A 16,379-nucleotide genomic window follows, 5' to 3' on the forward strand; every position below is an offset into this window, starting at 1 on the left:
CTGCTGCTACTGCTGCTGCTACTGCTGCTGCTACTGCTGCTGCTACTGCTGCTGCTACTGCTGCTGCTACTGCTGCTGCTGCAGTGGAGGTAGTCGACTAACCTCAGCGTTGTGCGTCGTACTCACCAGGCTTTCCAGTCGCTTGGCCACGATGGAGGCAAACCTCCTCTCCCCGGCGAGCTCCGAGATGAGGAAGAGATACTCCGGAGCCGACACCTGGTTGGAGCGGTGCGTGCGACCTGCAGGCGGCGGCACAATCGACAGGTGTCTATTAATTATGTTTCAAATATCCATAAGAAAAATGTTTACCAGGTAAGGCCCACAGAGCTATTTAGCCCACTGAGCGATAAAGCAGAAGTGACCTGGCTCGACGAAGTGGCTTATCACGTGGAAATTATAGCAGCCAAATACTCTAAACGCGCGTTGATTCTAAATGTGGAGGGCAAAACCGGAGGATCCAGAGAAAAATTCACGCGACCACAGGGGGAACATGCAAACTCCAAATATACAGGCGTCAGGGTCGGGATTGAACCCATGACCTGCTGCATACCAAGCGAGGTAGTTAACATCTCACCACTGCAACGCCCGGTCAACAACAAGGCAAGCGGGACGCGCGGTGTCAGTGAGCGTCGTTCTCCGTAACGTTCCTCCGGATATGGAGGCTCCCAGTTGGCACTCAAAATGTAAAAAGCGCTGTCTCAATTCATCGGGGGGGAGCTCACCTCCACTGTTGGTCTCAAAATCAACTGCGAAAGTTCCACTAGACGATGTGCGCAAGCATCGGCGCAGGAAGAATATTCTCTCCGCTCAGCGGTAATCGTTCAATCGCAGAGGAACAATGGGCCGGAATCGACCCCGGACCTGGGATTCGAACTCGTGTATTTTTGTTGGTCGGTTCAAAGTGCCACCCGGCCAGATTCGTACAATTGCTGCACCGTTTTCGCTACGCCGGACGGTGGAAGGCCTTGACGACACAACTGCGGGCGGATCATTCCGTAACACCAAAAAAAATCGACAACGAAACTCGAAAAACCAAACAAAGTTAAAATGAACATCATCCTCGTACCGAACTGCTGAATGGCGCGGTCAGCGCTCCACGGGAGTTCGAGCGTCATGTGAACGCGCCGCCTCTTGTTCTCGGCTCGCCGGTCGGCCTGCAGGGAGATGCCCGAACTGGCCGCCTCCGAAATGATGGCGACGTGCTGCACACGCACACATGCACACAAAGACAAAGATCCACCGTGTAGCCTTTAACAGACTGCTGGGGCAAGTGCTGTTAGAGTAGCAACTTATAAAGGCCGACACGGCACACCAGGGGGATGGGTGGCCAAGCACCATGACCGGCTTTTGTCTCCCGCAGTGGCAACATTTACATACCGCACCAGATACTCATTTAAGGCTGAGTCGACCTAGGGTAGGCCCAGGACTAGTTAAGAAAATCGTCACTGCTGTTGGTGGCCGTGGGCGGAAATTTAACTCCGGTTGCCGGGTTCGCTCACCATTTCAATCAATTCACAACATTCAAGCACTCGTTTTTTCAATTAATTCGTCTGCCCGTTCACTCATTCATGCATTTGCTCATTAGTTCACTCATGCATTCATTCATTCTTAGTCAGTGACGAGCCCACAGACAACCGCTCCTCCCCCCCCCCCCCTAACTCGACGGTCACGCACCTTCTCGCCGGTCATGAACCGCTGCTTCTCCTTGATGTTGACGATGTCGATGTGGACGCCGGGCTCCGCGCGCGTCTCGTACGCGACCTTGCCGTCCGCCTTCTGCACGATGCGCCCCTTCCTCCCGGTCATCTGGCAGAGCGGACACACACATGCGTTGCCGGTCACTTGGGATTAGGCCACGGTGGCTACGAGATGTTAACCACCTCGCCTGGTATGCAGGAGGTCGTGGGTTCGATCCCGACCCTGATTCCTGCTGCTGTATATTTGGAGTTTGCGTGTTCTCTCTCTCATCATCATCACGGTGGCTACGAGATGTTAACTACCTCGCCTGGTATGCAGGAGGTCGTGGGTTTGATCCGGACCCTGATGGCTGCTGTATATTTGGAGTTTGCGTGTCTCTCTCCCTGTGGTCGCGTGGATTTTTCTACGGGTCCTACGGGATCTTCCCTCGACATTTAGAATCAACAACACGTGTTCAGAGTATTTCACTGCTATAAAGGTCTACACAATAAGCTATCATTTAGTTGCCAGGTCGATTCTGAAAAAGAGCTAATAGCTCAGTGGGCCTTATCTGGTCAAATGTAAAGTTTAGTTTTATAGTTTCATCAATTGCGAGACAAATATTTTATTACATTACTCGTGCGTACGTCATTTAGTGAGGAAAGAGTCTCAATATTGTTTCTCAAAGAGGGTTCAGCACGAGGATGTTTGGCCAAATTCCACCAATGTGTGTTTTGCACGCGTGAGGGTACCTGGAGAAGCATCTACCGCTTGGGCTTGGCCACAATGGCACAAATGCCACGGCAAATCCTTTGAGCGCCGTTTTTTTTTATCCAAGTTGATGGCCGATTATTTTAATCAGTTTTGCCAGCTTACTCTCGGTTAAGTCGCCAACAGCAACATAACTCAATACCAAGGTCGGTTCAACATCACGAGAGTTATCGTGCCAAAGCCGTATACCGGCGGACGGGGCCGCCGCATCACCGCTTTCCACCTCAGAATTCAATCAATCGGTCAGAATTCGATCCAATGCATCGGCGCATAAACGACGAATTCGCTTAAACGGAGGGTTAACGACGAGTACTTTCGGCATAAAACCACCACGTGGCCCGGACCCAAAACACGAACACGGCCAACAAGGCCCCATACACACGCGTTTTTAACTTCTGCCCTCCATCGGAAAGCGTCGATAACGGGCGTGTGCGTGTGAATGTGCGCACGCAGCAACAATAACCTCGGCCACGATGGAAGGCCCTCCCAGCTTCTCAATGAGCTCGTCGAGCGTGTTCAGGGGCAGATCCTTGGTCAGCTCGTCCACCTTCCTCAGCAGATCCTGCTTCATCTCAAACAGCATTCCTACAGGGCGGCAGCAGCAGCAGCGGCAGTTCAATGTTAATGTTCCGTTTAATTGAGGGATTACTGCTGCGTGTTGGTGTGGGTTCTGGGACTGTGTTATTGCTGTTGTTGTTTTTTCTGCCTTGCCTACTTTGGATAGGACTTTAATGTATTAATTCATAATAATAATTTACATTTCCAAGGCGCATTTTATCGAAAGGATTCCAATGCGCTGCTGTGTATGGACAGCAGGAAATAAGACAGAGCCAGCATTAAACAACCAAAACTTCTGGGGAAGAACCATTTTATAGAGGTGAGTTTTCAGGGAGGATTTATTCTTTTTTACTTCGTGACTTCCTCACCATTTTTGCTGTTTTGCTCATTGTGAAAAAATAGCTTCAATGCTCATTGCGTTTGCTCCTGCAGTCTAAACAAAGACTGATTGAGACGGGCAGCAGCGGCAGCATCAGCACGCGGGCAGCACTAGGGGGCGGCATGACTCGCACGCTTGCAGTGGCCCTCTCTCGCGGGGGGCCTGAGGCACGGGGGGCAGGGATACAAAACGGCCGGGGTAAGCCCGAGCCAAAAGCCGTCGTCCTAGTAGCAGCAGCAGCGGCGACGGCTTTTGGCCGGCCATCAAACAAAGAAGGTGGTCACTGCATCACGGGGCGTTTTCACGTGCGCTGTTTCTGCGGCCGTTCGGAACACAATTCCTTCCGATATCAGGAAGCCACTGGAGCAATGCACTTTTAAGTCATCTAGATTGAAAAGTATTTCTTTAGAACTGCTAATTTGTGTTTAGTTTGTTGTCCTTCCCGTGCACCTCCGAGAAGCGCGGTTGGCAATACGTATGGTGGTACATTCGGATTGTTTTTTCAACGCAGCAGGGAATACTGCGCGATAACTGCAGCTACCACAAGATACACGTGACACATTTACGGATGGGATAAGGGATTCGTTGTGATCTACCCCTTCCCCATGGTTAACTGTGTACCGTGGACCCTACCCCACACTGCAATGGCCACCGTAGTTTTTCAGCCAATGATCAATCACGATGTTTCTTCATATTTTACGGCATAATTCACAAGGCCTGTAGGGGGCAAGCAGTGTTTGCGAACTTCTATTAAGGCTGGAACACCACTCGATGGGGCAGTGTGGCCTGCACTATGGGGATGCCCTCAGCTGCCTTTGTCTCTCCAGCGGTAGCCCGGTTGGTTACGTACGATGCGAAAGTAGTAAAAAAAACACAATTTTTTCAGAACTACGTTTTGTCTTTAGTTTGCCGTCCTTCCCCCCGCACCGCCGATTATCACGGTTGGCTACGTACGGTGCGAAACAAGTTCAACACACAGTACGTACATATGCCCTGTGCCCCGTCTCACCCGAGTAGTCAATGGGGACGGCAGCCGCGGACGTCATGGCTCGCGCGGGGTCTTCCGGCGTGATAATGATGACGTCGTCGTCATCGTCGTCCTCCTCCTCCACCTTGATGGTCCGCCCCCCGTTCTCCTGCTGCGCCGTACGGAACGCGTTCATCATGGCCGCCGCCGCGGACGTCGCCGAGCCGTACGGCGGCATCGTCAGCATGGGCGGCGGAGCGCCCAGCGGCGGCAGCGGAGACGCGGCGGCGCCACCATCGTCGCTCTCGCCCTCGCTGCGGAACTCCAGGCCGCTGTCGTCGCTGTCCCGGGCCTGCGGGCAGCCCAGCAGGGCCGCCATGGCCGGCGTGACGGTGGTGGCCGAGGCGCCCTCCTTCAGCCGCGCCAGCTTCCCCTTCCTGCCGCACCGCTCTGATTGGTGCAGCCGGGAGGGGGGGGGAGGGGCGGACAAGGCAAAAACCAGCCGTTTGTGGTGCGCCCCGGAGTGTGATGTGCGCGCGTCTCGGAGAGGAGATTGTTTAGCCCCGGGAAGTCGGCTGACCCTGTGCGGCACAACGTGAGCGCAAGCAGCACCGGCTCGCGAGTGGGCATTAGTCGGACGATTCGATTTTTCCAATTGGGTAAATTTGCAAATCGCTTTTCAAATGTGGACCGTGAAGCTGGTTCACGCGGCCTTTTAACGTCACGCAATCTCGAACGTCCACCGCGAAGCGAACGGAACATATTTCACAATTAATACGCCCGCAATATTAACCAGGGCGGGCCGGGGGCTTGAACACCAAACCCCTACAACAAACGGCAATCACGCCACCGCTCAGCTATGTCATCGCCCCCGTAGTCTGAGACGGTGGGTCTATTATGTTTATGAATCGTATTGGAGCGTGCGTTCGATCCCTCAGCCCCCCTTTTAAAAACGGCTGTCGCCCCGACATCCTCCTGAAGGAAAGAAAACCCCCCCCCCCCCGCCACACAAGTCGGCGCTCAGCGCGGCGACGACGAAGATGTCGACGACGCCACCCGTCTAGCGGCACACACACACACACAGACGTGAAGACAGAACAGAGGCGAGAGAGGGGCTTGCTCTTTTCTTTTTTTAACTACTCACAACTATTTTCACGTTGTCCGATTAGTCTGGTCATCGATAACCCTGTTGAGTCGTCGATGGACTTAAAGGATTGAATATCTCGGGTCTACACAGTGAAGCAGGCAGGCCTGGCGACGTGCTTGATCGGCCAAGGGGCTTTAAGGAGGTGACGTCATCGCGTTTCTGCCTCTGGCCGGCACAGTCTTCACTGTGCGGTGTCTTGGGGGTCACTCCTCACCATTGAGCCGTCTTCTTTTCATGTCTGCCTTGCTGCACGCATCTGCACACTCCTGTCCTAAGAAAATAAGCAGTAAGAATCCCTCCCCTTTCCAAAGCCGCATCCTCGACACGTGTTCACATTTAAATGCTTTAGAAAAATTGAAACCGCATCGGATGCCTTCACAGGAGCAGCCACGGAGCGGCGTAATGGTCAGCTCCCCACCACAGGACTTGCGAATCAGAGGTCGCCGGTTTGATTCCTTCTTCCGGCTCGGCAGTGAAACGACGGTGCAAGGTTCTAAAATCCCCCCCTCCCCTCCCAAGGCCCCTGCCGCCTTGTTCCACCGGGCAATATAAATCACTACGGCACAGGTAGAGACGTGTGCGGTGGTGAGGGCGCAGAAATGTGGGGGCAAGAGCGTGGGTAGGGCCCACCTCTTCCAACATGTCTGGTCAACGTGGAAGAGGAGACCAAAGACCGTCTCGAATTCGTTCAAGTTAAGTCCCCCCTTCCGCGAGCAGCGGCGTGAGCAAAGCAATCGGCGGGGGCTGTGGCCTTTAACCTTTTGAAAGCCTTCACCAAGGGCCCGGTCCCAAACGGTGGTACGGATTTTGGCGGGTGCGTGGCCTTTGCCATGTGCTTCCTGTGCAGCAGGGAAACCTCAAAACAAACCTCTTCCCCCGTGTATGTAGTTCGTTTGTAGGTTCTCTCAGCTTCACCGAACATAAGACTCACCTCCGTTTTTGTTTTCGAGAATGATACCGCATTATATTTTAAGTGGACGTCTATTCATATGGATCAATTATGAGACATGGTTCAAATGCAGTTGGGTAAAATATTAAATATATTATTAAACAAACTATCTTATGCCCTCTTTAAGCAAGTGTTCATCCCTCAATGGTCCCTATAATAGGTGCGACTTTGAATTTTTTTTATTCCATTCCCACTGCAAAGACTGCCACGTAACATATACTGGTAATAATTTGGTTAACAAAAAATCTGTCCTGTATAATAATTTCTTTCAGAGGAATGTGGAATTTCCACAACTGGTTCAGGGCTACCGACAAAGATTTGTGTCTTTTCCACCCATATTGGCTGCGATGTCGTTATAGCAACCTGATTTATACGTGATTTTATATTCCAGTCACGGTTTGCCTTGGCCCATCATCATCATTTCGCCAAGGTGAGTAAAATGGTGTACCACTTTTCAGAGTCAACAGTGGTAGTCTTACAGTCAAGACTGATCCATAACTGAAGCAATGGGCAATTTCCACCACTGGCTCAGGAAACACCACTTGGTCCACTCAGCCAGAAATAAATACCTCTTCCAGCAAGTCAACAAAAGCACCGGTGGTGGTGGTGGTGCTGGTGCCGACCATGCACCACCACCTCTCGCGTGTGACGCTGGTCCTGACGGCACTGATCCAGCTGTCAAATCAACGGCGTTGGCAAATGTCTCGGTGGCCCTGCGGTGCGTGGTGGGTGCGACGGCGCGTGTCACACTGCGTCAGGGGTCTTACTTATTATCCTCTTGGGTGCGGCTCGTACTCGGGCTTTTCCGCTCGGGAAATTCTTCTTGATCAGAGCCTTGAGGACTCCACTGCCGCGAAAGGAAGCAAAAGCACACGGTGCCGTTTAGAGGAGACCGAGGTGTCTCGCGCGTGGTCGCTGGTGACCAGGCCGAGACCGTTCATTCTTTTCATTTGAGACTCCCTCCCCCCACCTCCCCCCACATTCAACCCCCGTCTGGAGCCCCCTGTAGGCCTGGCATTCCCTGCCGCTGGTTATCGATGTAAACTGTACAGCACGCGCACACACACACCGCCTTCAAAAATCCAATATTAAATCAACTTCAAGATAGTATTCAGCATCCTCAAGATCCGGCATAGACTCGTACACATGCCTGTCACTTCCCGGCCATCTGACTTCTACTCTTTTTAAACACTCGGTGCTAGAAAAAACAAGGCTATCTGTGAAAACCCTCAATAAACATTGGGACAACGGCGGGAATAATTTAATTTGATTACAATAATACTTATTTTAATATTTTTTCAATTGAATTCTTACGTTCTTTCTGTACCTACACAGATATCGTCAGAGACGTCCCTATAGACGATCAAAGAAGGCAAATGGGATTGGGCATGACACGTGGGCAGGACGCGACGATATCCATCAGACGAGGCTGCTGGTGGTCGAATTTTTTATATCATTAGGAATTTTCATCATTGCTGTGGCTACGCTGCTGCACACAGCTGCCTCGAGTCATCCAGCACCGTGGTTATTCATTATTATCATTAGCAACTGCTTTGTGTTTAGTTTTGTTGTCCTTCCCCCGCACCTCCAATTAGCGTGGTTGTCTACGTAGGGTGCGAAGGAAGTACAACAAACATATTGATGGTAGCATCACTGGACCATGAAAGACGGCGAAGAGATGGGGGGGGCGCATTCGTCCAGCAATGGATCGACAATGGCTGACGCTGATGATGCGTGTCGGACATTAAATCACTTTACAGACGTTGTGGACTTTGAGCACGATCTTTAATTCGGTACGAATTGGCTGCCGCTGTCGGCACGGGCATTGGAGTGGTCTACGATTCTGACGACTGTGAGGAAGAGAAGACCTGAAGAGCACACGGTGGGGGGAGGCTGTCACAACAGATGTCGGAGGCCGCTGCGTGTCTACTGTGCAGCAGCTTCTGTGGGATCTGGCAGAGGGGGAGAGGGTGTGGAATCCACGGCTTCGGTCGTACCGAAGCCTCGATCTTGTCGACACGTTAAACCGACGGTGAAGGTTGCGAGTTCTTACCCAGCTGCCGAAACGAACTTGTCGATCGTCCCATTTCCGAGCTCCAACTCCTCCCGGGTGCGTGCCTCGCCGGTCGACTGCAGTCCGATCACCACGCACTGTCGTCGCGCACACGCAGCACGCGACAACGTCAACATCGGGAAGCGCCATCAAGGGACAACTGTGCCAGGCTAGGTACGCTTTGGGGCTCGCAGGTGGAGTGGGGAATGCTCGCAAGCACGAGGTCAATGGGTTAACTGGCTGAGATGACTGGCAGATCGAGAGGACCTGCTCCAAAATATAGCAATGTGCCGTGTCTGGAGTTCGATTCCCGCTCACGGCCAACACCAGTGACGATCATCTGAACCGGTCCTGGGCCTCCCCTAGGTCTACTCAGCCTCAAATGAGTACCTGGTGCGATGTGTTCACGTCGCAACGAGGGAGACAAAGGCGGTCAGGCGTGGTGTTGGCCACCCCACCCCCTCGTGTGCCGTGCCTGCCTTCGTAGGTGTTCACTAACAGCACTTGCCCCAAAAGTCTGTTAAGGCTATACGGGAGATCGTTGTCTTTCTTCAAGTGAAAGTTGTTCGTCCGGTTATCTAAATATATAAAAGGGAAATTTGTGAATATGTGTGTCTGTTCTAAATGTTTAGCATACTTCCCAACATGCAACAAACTTTAAATTTGGCATGTGGGTAGCTTCCAGACTTACACAATGCAAAAAGTATAAAAATAGAATTTTGTATTTTTTTTTTTGGGGGGGGGGGGGGGCGCAATAATGTATATATTTTGCACGGCAAGTGAGCGGTGACGTCACATCTGTGATGTCACCCGCATGCACCTGCTGACGTCACGCACCCCCCCACCCCAACCCTCCGCGTAGGCCGTGTATTAATCCAAGACAAGAATCAAAGTCTTGGGCGAAGCCGGGTAATATAAAGCTAGTGTACAATATAAATTCTCAACACAACAATCCCCCGCCCGGGTGTACAAAGCGCTGTTGGGCCAAGTGCTTTTTAAGCGAGCGCTTAACCACGTGGCTCACCTTGCCCTGCTTGAGCGCCTCATGCGCCAGGGTGACCGCTTGCTGAACTTTGCCCGCGATGCACATGTACTTGAAGAACCGCTGGTGCGACGACCAGAACTGACCCCACAGCGACTTGCGCGACACGTCCGGGCACACGCTGGCCGCGCGGTCAAACTTGTCCATCATCTCCAGCCACTGCAAGGCAAAGACATAACAACTTTAACACGTAGGCCTTCGCGACCAATATTATTAATAATGAAGGTTTTTGGGTTAGATCATGTAAATTAAAAAAATATATATATATTATGAAAGACAAAGAAACTCCGTATTGCCTTTACAGACTGTTGGGGCAAGTGCTGCGAGTGAGTGCCTATGAAGGCCGGCACAGCACACGAGGGGGTGCTGGGTTGCCAGCACAACGCTCGGCCGCCTTTGTCTTTCTAGTGCTGATGTTTACACACCACACCAGGTACTCATTTGAGGTTGAGTCGACCGTACTCGGTTTCCCGTGCCTCAATCGACAGCTTCTGTGCGAGACGGGCTGGCCAGAAAGTGTTGCCGCCGTGCGCTCTCTCACTCACCAGCTTGACCGCGCGGTCGTACACGTTGCGGAACTGCTCCGGCAGTGGAATCTCCACCACGCGGAAGGTGACGCCGTGGAAGCTGAGCTGACGGGCGATGTACATCCCGCTCAGCTTCATGTCCATCGCCACAATCTCCATCCCGCCGACGCCCCTGACACGGCCCAACACGAAGGTTATCAACACGGGCGCGCACGCACGCATGCGGAGATGCTCAGCCTAACGAGGCGCAGCTATAGAGCAAAGTGCGCAGGCGGTGCAGCTGCAACGGAGCCCGCAGGCCAGAAGGGACGGGGGGGGGGGGGGTGCGGAAAGAGGAACAGGGAGCCCCCCCCCGAATCCATTCATTACACAGGGCCCATGCCAACAACGCTACTCTACTGGGGTCAAGTGTTGTTGGCGAGCACGTATTATTAAGGCCAGTACAACACCCATGAGGAGGCCGTGGGTGTGGTCACCAACACTCCTGACAGCTCCCCGGTGCTGATGTTCACACACAACATGGGAGGTACTCATTTAAGGCTCAGTCAACCTAGAGGTGGGCTGTACATTACTCGTTTCGGCAGGAACACCTTTTGACCTTTAAAACAGCTCGCTTAATATTCCAAATGGCAAAAACTAGCAGACCGAATGCCAGATTGTATTCTTTGTGTGGCTGAGTGACAGACAGCTTTCATTCCCTACCTGCCCGCAATGTCTTGCTGCAAATAATACAAATATAATAACGAGCTCACCTCCTCTCAATCGACTGCAGGAACTCGTCAAAGGTGTTGAAGGGAGTGTCCTTCCCCCAGATTCCGAGGCGGCTCATGTACGCCATGTTCTTCGGCTCGGATGCACCTAGCAGAAGAAACGGACGCACGCACACTTAATATCACACTCGCACCTTCCCACACTTGCGTTCCATTCCACTTCTGCTGCTGCTGCTGCATTTAATTCTGCCTCCCTCCCCCCACCCCGTCTCCCAAATAATCCAGCTGTGCGGTGATGCGCACAGGTTCCGGAAACGTAACTCCACTGACTGGTCGAGTTTATTAGACTGCGAAATGTAATTTAAATAAAAAGCCAGCCTCCATGTATCACGATCCTCTCTGCAGTCTGGGCAACGGCTACAGCATAGCCGAGGCCCAGCTCTCCTCTCTCAAGTCTGCTTATCGCTACACGTGGTGCTGTGTCCCTGGCTAAGACTGCCCAGTCTTCTTCTTCTTCAGGTGCAAGATGGAGATGACGCTCTTGGAGAATTTCTTTGTTGAAGGTGCCAATTATTCAAGTTTGCTTCTGGGGTCTTAAGATATTTTTTTCCCCCAAAGGCTCTATTAGTGTGCTCCATTGGCTGGGCTTGGGTTGGCAGCGCGATGTCATCCGCATACGTGAACTTGCGGGAGGAGGATGTCGCCGGAATGGCGATATCCTCCTCCCGCAGCTTCACCAAGATGGACAGTGAACAATCGGTAACTCGGCATTTCTCAGTGGGGTGGGTCTCCAAGGTTGAACGTGTGGCTACAGGACTGGGGGTGTGGCTTGCAGGGCAGGGGGTGTGACCACAGGGCGGGGGGTGGTGGCTTATGGACTGGGGGTGGGGCCACACGACAGGGAGGCCCAGCCACAGAAAAGGGTGGCGCTATGGGATAAGGGGATGGTCTACGGGGCAGTGGGAGGGGCTCAAAGTCAAGGGGAGGGGCTACATGGAATGGGGAGGAGCTCCAGGACAGCAGGGCAGAGCTAAACACCATCAATGATGCTGCCGGGAGATGCGAATTCTGAGTCAACGCTTGCACATGAAACCTTAACTTTTCAATAAAGCAACTGCTAATTATACATGGGAGACGTCTGTTTCCTTGCTGAAACAATAGAACATCTCAGTCTATTAGCCAGCAGTGTTTGTTCGAACAAGGTTTTGACATCCGAGTCTCTTCAGCAGGGTGTGGTCCACCGAGTGATTGCCACTGGTGTTAGAGGCAAAAGCCATCCTCAAACACCACGGGGCCCGAACTCGGTGTCTGGGAGAGCTACAAAACAAACACAATGGGCGCACAAAAACAGCAGCAGGCTGCAAGACTCTGTGTTGACCGATGTGAATTTTATGAACAGAGGACTTCGCCGAAATAATTCCACTGTACGTTTCGGCCGTCATAATGCAGCAAGCGAGACACGCACGGTTTCACTGTCGTTGGGGACTCGTCGATACGCTCCGGCCGGTCTACTCGGAGGGAGGGGTGTTCGTGACAGCGGTGTGCAGCTGGATGCGTCACCCCGACGTGACGATGGCCCAGCGGCCGAACGAGCGAAGACAAAGAGGACGAGGAGGGCAGATCCTTCCTCGTCCGCGGAGTGCCCGTGAACACGACGACTCGGGGCAGGAATGAGGAATAAGAGAGGACCAGGAAGGCAGACTCCACATCGGCGGGGAAACGCCTGGAAGACTAATAATTTGGGAAAAGCTCAGCAACGAAAACCATCCTCTCCCCCCTTCCTTAGACATATTCTGTCAATGCGAGAAGGCCAGCGAGCCGAGTAACCTATTCTGACGGGACCTGGCCCCAGGTTTTTCGCACGCAAGTAGCTTGTGCGTTTCCCTCCCCGACGTTCGCGTTCTGCATTTGGCTCTTGAATAATAATATGTAAAAAAAGTAGTAGATGCGGTAGCGGCGCCGCGGTCACCTGTGGCGCTGGCGTAGACGACGCGGGCGTGCGGCAGCTTGTTCTGCAGGTCCAGCACGGCCTTGCCCGTCTTGGTGGGCTTGGCGGCTCCCACAGGGCACAGGTTCTTCGCCTTGTGGCACTCGTCGAACACCACCTGCGGGCCGGCTCGGTCAAGGAATCCAGGGGGGAGCACGGCGAGAAACGGGGTGGCCGCGCACGGCTGTGGGGGGGCTGGGGCCGAGCGCCGCTGAAGCGCGACTGCCTCCCGTGCCGCGGGGGGATTTAACCCCGAGCGAAAGCAACGGGGAAATGAGCGGCCTCGCGAGTTTTTTGCGGGCGAGGAGAGCAGGGGGGGAATTTTTTTCGCTGGTGTAGGTAGAAAGTGAGCACACTGTTGTGCATTTAAGACAGTAGTGTGCATAATACAGGGGGGTATTTAACTAAAATGAAAACAAATATTTTATTTACCAGGTAAGGCCCACTGAGCTATATAGCTCTTTATCAAAAGCGACCTGGCCACAAATGATAGCCCAATGAAGCGGCTTATTACGTGGACATTTAGAACAGCTAAATACTATAAAAGGCGTGTCGGTAAACGCTGGTAACACCACGCGACGACTGAATTTATTACACCGTGTCGGGTCGCGGAGGGTTTTTTTGTTCACGACACAAATTTGGCCAGATCGTCACGCGGCCCAAACCCGAAAAGAAACCAAATTAATTCCACCGAACACCGCCCCAGACACGCAGAAGTAGACGTGTGGGGGGAGGGAGGGAGGAGGGGTTTCACCGTAGTGTGTGGGGGGGGTCTCTCTTGCGGCATGCGCTCGCAAGTCGCGCGACGGGACCTCAGCGGCAAAGAGGATACGACTCCGTCGAACTCGGGCCCGCACCAGTCCAGCACCTGCTTGATGCGCGTGCGCATGGTGCCCGTAGCGAAGCTCTCGCCGATGAGCGCCGAGTACGTGGCGAAGAGGACGCCCTCCCGCATCCGCCGATCCGTGCTGCCGTACTTTATCTGTGCAGCGAGGAGGAGGAGGAGGCCGTCAACGGTCGGGAAAAAAAAACGTACTGGCGCGGCGTAAAGACGCTCGTTCAGCCTCCTATGACACAAGGTCTGTAGCGTCACATCGATAAGGACACTTAAAACTGGCAGTTTCACTTGTGTTTTTGAAAGCGTGGGGTTTTTTTGTCGTATTTAGCCCTTTGTCAATCCACGGCTGGATGAAAGACTCTCCCATACCGTGACGGTCATCAAGATGGTTTAACCATACTTCGCCACAGTGCTCAGTTAGGTTTGGTGAAGCACCGGGAAACACCAATGCAGAAGAATAGAAGTATTAAATGACAATGCCGTTTTACTGCACTGCCAACCACAGCTGCCCCTCAGCGTTAATCCTGCCGAGCTTCTGGGATACGAACCGATCGGGCTAATTCGGGGTGAACTAGTCACAGGCCCTCTTAATCAGAATCCAAATATATATTTATACTGGAGGAATCCGACGAGCTATAAGGGGTGGGTCAGAATGTTACAACAGACAGTACAAAACACGATAGGAGTGCAAAGTATAGGAAAGGTAAAACATTACTAAAAATAATAACTATTTTTATTTTATTAGTTCAGGCCCACTGAGCTATTAGCTTCTTTCTCAGAAGTCACCTGGCGAAAAATTGATAGCTCAACGAAGTGGCTTATTGCGTGGAAATTTATAGTGGCCAAATAATGTAAATAATCTAAGTTACAGCAACAAGCATTAGCAAAACAACAATTGAAGTGAAAAATATAGGAAAGGTAAGAAAATCACTAAAACTAAATTTCGGTTACTCGTCACCGTGCCACACTTCTGCACAGGTTTGTCGCGGTTATCCCGCATAGCTCTCCCAAGTATTTTCGGGCCTTTCCGCGCCACAGCGGATGTCCGACGTTTCACTCGGGGCGTTTCTTCGGTCTGTCGCGGCAACTTAATTGGGTTTTCCACGAAGAATCTCCCGAGGCGTGGCTCGAAACGTCGGACGACGCGAACCACACGCGGGGCGGGAGGGCCGAGTGCGCGGTGGTCACGACGCACCTTGTTGAGGCTGTGCACGGGGATGCTTCGAGCTCCGATGTCGTTCAGATCTCTCTCGGCGTCGTACTTGAGGTCGTTGGAGACGCTGAACCTGCACGCACAATGCGGGGGCCGATCCCGTAACTCCCTCCCCTCTGGTAGAACCGACGGCGATGACTTGGCGAGCGTTTGGAGGCGTATGGCTAACGAGTGCGTTGATCTGGAGTGGGTCCACGCGTGCGTTGGTGTGTACGAGTGTGTTGTGGGGGGGGAGCGGTGGTGCAGTGGTTAGCGCGCGGTAATATGAACCCGGCAATCAAGAGTTTGATTCCTGCTCATGGCCAACACAAATGATGGATTATCTGAACCGGTCCTGGGCCTCCGCAAGGTGGACTCCGCATCAAACGAGTACCTGGTGCGGTATGTAAACATCGCCACTAGGGAGACAAAGGCGGCCGGGCGTGGTGCTGGCCACCCACCCCCTCGTGTGCCATGCCAGCCTTCATACATGTTCGTGAACAGCACTTGCCCCAACAGTCTGTTAATGCTATACGGGGGATCTTCGTCTTGTTTACTAGTGTGTTAGCATGTAGTCACAAGTTTGCGAGTGTGTGTGAGCACACGAGCTCGTGAATGTGCGAGGCTGCGCACACACACGCGTGTGTGTGTGCGTGTGCACCCCAGGTGCACTTTGAAGCCTCAAAGTGCACCTGGCCTGGCACAGCAGCTTTGGTAACATCACCACCACTTAGTGGCGAATGGCAGCTGTCGTTGTTGCACGCACCACAGCGCTTTCTTCCGCCCGCAGCAGTAGTTTTCCAGGATGATTCCAGCGACGGTGCGGCCTTTACCAACTCCGGCTCCGTCTCCGATCAGGAAGCCCGCACGCTGCCCATTGGGAAGGACGCTCTCATGCCGCTGAAAACAACGCACAGACAGGGACACGCGGACGGACACGTCACCTGCGTGGCATCGCAGGGGCGAAGCAGAGAAACAGACGTGGCGGAGGAGACGGGGGCTCAGAGTAGGCACAGAAGCCCGTGAGGGTTGACCAGAGAGTGAGTGGAGGGGAGGTGGAGAGGTGGAGGGGAGGAGGAGAAGTGGAGAGGGGGTGGAGGGGAGGTGGAGTGGTACCTGGCAGGAGTAGGTAATGGCCTCGAGCTGCAGGGCGGAGAGCTTGCCGCTGGAGATGGCGTAGTCGGGCATGTGCAGGTGGTAGGTGATGTCGGGGAGCGGCACGCTGGACAACGTGCTCGTCTCCACCACGCGGTCCGGGTGGTTGCGCCCAATGGACACTGGAGAGAGACGAGAGCGGTGCTCAGCTGCGGAGAGACGTCCACTCACGAGCCTTCACGTCTCCGTGTCGAGAAACGGTGAATCAAACTCATAGTTCTTTCGGTAAAGTCACGTAGGTAAAAAATGAATAAAAATAAAATAAAAATCACGACGTTTCGGAGGCAACACAAGTCTCTTGATGCAGCAAATCTGGCTGTGACGGTCCCACCTGATGAAGGAAACTTGTGTTGCCTCCGAAACGTCGTGATTTTTATTTTATTTTTATTAATTTTAATTTCATTTTTTACCTACGTGACTTTACCGA

At 53.0% G+C, this 16,379-nt stretch overlaps 1 protein-coding gene across 1 annotated transcript in view; it reads right to left on the reverse strand.

Moving 5' to 3' along the window:
* The window catches only part of LOC144733320 (protein strawberry notch homolog 1-like), a 116,780-nt gene that overhangs the window by 26,704 nt on the left and 73,697 nt on the right, over window positions 1–16,379 (reverse strand). Inside the window, 16 exon segments of the mRNA XM_078615157.1 lie at window positions 127–239; window positions 1,067–1,202; window positions 1,675–1,806; window positions 2,912–3,033; window positions 4,395–4,802; window positions 5,714–5,770; window positions 7,216–7,295; window positions 8,502–8,599; window positions 9,526–9,702; window positions 10,089–10,242; window positions 10,823–10,928; window positions 12,750–12,885; window positions 13,600–13,749; window positions 14,801–14,891; window positions 15,564–15,697; window positions 15,914–16,074. Coding sequence (XP_078471283.1) covers window positions 127–239; window positions 1,067–1,202; window positions 1,675–1,806; window positions 2,912–3,033; window positions 4,395–4,802; window positions 5,714–5,770; window positions 7,216–7,295; window positions 8,502–8,599; window positions 9,526–9,702; window positions 10,089–10,242; window positions 10,823–10,928; window positions 12,750–12,885; window positions 13,600–13,749; window positions 14,801–14,891; window positions 15,564–15,697; window positions 15,914–16,074 — 2,255 coding nt within the window.

Source organism: Lampetra planeri, chromosome 46 (genome assembly GCF_965212315.1).
Source record: "Lampetra planeri chromosome 46, kcLamPlan1.2.h2, whole genome shotgun sequence".
NCBI lineage: Eukaryota > Metazoa > Chordata > Hyperoartia > Petromyzontiformes > Petromyzontidae > Lampetra > Lampetra planeri.